This window comes from Sinocyclocheilus anshuiensis, unplaced genomic scaffold (genome assembly GCF_001515605.1).
Source record: "Sinocyclocheilus anshuiensis isolate Anshui unplaced genomic scaffold, SAMN03320099.WGS_v1.1 scaffold676, whole genome shotgun sequence".
Taxonomy (NCBI): domain Eukaryota; kingdom Metazoa; phylum Chordata; class Actinopteri; order Cypriniformes; family Cyprinidae; genus Sinocyclocheilus; species Sinocyclocheilus anshuiensis.
The window spans coordinates 241,910-244,806 of record NW_015558579.1 but is presented as its reverse complement, the minus strand read 5'-3'; the positions used below and the strand labels follow the sequence as shown (position 1 = coordinate 244,806).

General features: G+C 35.3%; 1 protein-coding gene across 1 annotated transcript in view; it reads left to right on the top strand.

Annotated features, from left to right (window-relative positions):
* The window catches only part of LOC107679816 (membrane-bound O-acyltransferase domain-containing protein 2), a 60,178-nt gene that overhangs the window by 24,454 nt on the left and 32,827 nt on the right, over positions 1–2,897 (top strand). Inside the window, 1 exon segment of the mRNA XM_016475501.1 lies at positions 1,966–2,111. Within this exon segment, the coding sequence (XP_016330987.1) occupies positions 1,966–2,111 (146 nt within the window).

The following is a 2,897-nucleotide window of genomic DNA, read 5'->3' as shown; positions in this document are numbered from 1 at the left end:
AATGACTTATAATGTCTTTTTACGCGTTGCATTGCATCGCGCCGCGTAAACATAAAACGATGTCTGCATTTGTGATCGAAGAAATGACAAACTACAAACGCTACTCTAACACTGCTCAAAACTCGCGTTTGAAAGATCTTCTTTATGCACCAAGAGCTTGTAACACTCCAAAGAGAAAGGAAAAATTGAAATCGCATCATATGACCCCTTTAAAAGGACTGTCTTATCAGTAATTTTTTTTTAAGTATTTAAATAACCAGGGGACTTTTGTCCCGAAAATGCAGTTTATCAGAAATCATTCAGTGTAACATGAACAAGAAGCCATTCTCAAATCATATAAAAAAACTGACAGTCATTCGACAGTCTGTGATATCATCAAATGGCTCCTGAAAGACCGTGTGGTGAAAAAAGTGAGTTTATTGCTCTTAAATATTTCATAATTTCACCTTTTCATGGTGTGGCATCCGAAGTTACAAAAACACATGCCATTCAGTGAAATGCCAAAAAACACTTTTATTGTTAGATTTTTGGAAAAATAAGTAGATGCTGTGAATAATTGTGATCAGCTTTACTAGTCAAGCTCAGTGTTTGAAATAGGTGGCCAGTTGATTGCCTGCAATATAAGCTAAAGTAGAAGTTTTGTCATTCAGGGTAATGCTTTTGTCATGCAGTGTAATGCAAATTCTCTGTTACATCACAGTGTCATCCATTACACTGAATGACAGTATCACTGTATAAATAACAATTTTAGCATCTTATTTATATTACAGATAAATTAGGAATATTTAGCACTGACAAATATGTGTTAAACCTAATAAATATTAATATTTGAATGCATTTTTGTATTGTTTAGTTTGTGTTATTGATTGATTTTAGATGCCCACGAACAGAAAGAGCTGCTAAGCACTGTAAAAAGCCAAAAAACTAATAAAGTAAATGCTCTTAAAACCCGTTCACACCAAGAACAATAACTATAAAGATAACTATAATGATAGAGAATAATAGCTTACCAATATTTCTGAACAGAGAGTATCCTCTCTACAGAATGTCACAAGTTCAGTAGAGGCCATTGAGGGGATTCTCCACCCAAAATACTCATCCTGATAATTGTCATTTACGGTATGTTGGCAAACAAAGTATTACCTTCAAGCAGCAATTTTTGGGGCCGAGCATGTCCGAAATAAAGTGACAAGCTAAGCAAGCATGGCACAGATCTTCAGAACAGTAGAATAAAATGCTTATTACTTTTCAGCATCTATTTCTGCCGTCATTTACTCAGGAATATTATTAAAACTAATTTAATGATACAGACTAATACTAAAACATTGCAATTATGGGCACAATGACAATATTATTTCCCTCTTTGGCAAAACGTCATTCAGAGTAACAAACCATGGTCATCCAGCGTAATGGGTATATTTTTGTAAAAATGATACAATATACTTATTCTGACCTGTACTTATTTAAATAAATAAAAAAATGTGTGATAATACTAAATTTTATAATAATTTAAATGATTTTCACTTCCTTGTGAAAAAAACCCTAACAAGTTTCTGTAGCATCAGAGAATTCTTTGAAACCATCGATTTCAATGGAAATGGTGCCTCGCAAATGCTGAGGGGAAATACGCATGGGATTTCAAAAGTGCTTTTATGTTATATAGTGTATAAAAATGAATTTAATCAGAGTACACACAGCAACTTTTGAATGGCAGTCAATTTTCTCTTCTCATCCTCTACTTTATCCTCATCGCAAAATGCCGTTATCTTCTGTTAATGTCAGCAGTTTACATTCAGTGTTAAAGCCTTAATGCTGATGTACTGGAAGACTTACATTTGAAGATTACATGGAGATTAGTTTTGATTTTGAACCTTTCTAATTTATTTGGTTCTTAAGTTGAGTTTAACTAATTGTTGACCTTTCCTCTTGATCAGTGTAAAATTAACCTCCTGTCTCTCTCATTAGGTGAACTTTGTGGTATGCCAGCTCTTCGCCCTGGTCACGGCCTTCTGGTTCAGACTCTACCTGCACCCTAGCAAGACGAGTCCCTTCATCCGGCATGTAGTCGCCACCCTGCTGGGCTTCTATTTGGCCCTCTTCTGCTTTGGCTGGTGAGTGCTTGTCTGTTCCATATTGATCCATAGCAGGGTCATTGATAGCCGGTTAGCGAGCCATTCAATTTATAATGGAGTGCTGGGCAGAAGACCAGAGTCTCCTTAGCAGCTGTGGAAACAGAGACGCAGTTTGTAAGCCTATATTTATCGATACTTACCTGCTGCTTATAATAAAGGCCTTCTGAAGTCAATTGATGCATTTGTGTAAGACAAATATCAATATTTAAAACTTTATAAACCGTAATACCTAGCTTCCGCTAACTGTCGTATGCGCGAGAGAGTGGCGTTCCAGCGGATAATGTAGGACATAGGTGTTAAAAGAGAAACCAAATACTACTTATTAGGGCTGTGCAATATATCGAAATGATCAAAATATCGCAAATGTACATATCGCAATATGTATATCGCTACGGCTTGCAATATTTGGGGCCATGAACAAAAGACATAGAGAAAATCACTCACTGCTCTTACTAGGGCTGTGCGATATTGAAAAAAAATGCAATATGCGATACGATAATGCTTAAAATGTAATGGGGGCAAAAACAAGTGTTGCGTTTATAATTTTGTTCAGTGTATATATGGTTATTTGTATGTATATATGTATCAAGAGCTCCTGTAAAACCACAACAAATCCCTTGTGTTTGCACACATTTAAGTGGTGAATAAAGCTAATTTTGATTCTGATTCTAATAAGAAAGCACCCCTATAACAATTTCTGAAAGTGAAGGTTAGTGTTTTACTCTAGCATTACATAAAAATGTCATTTTAACATGAGTTTAGGAA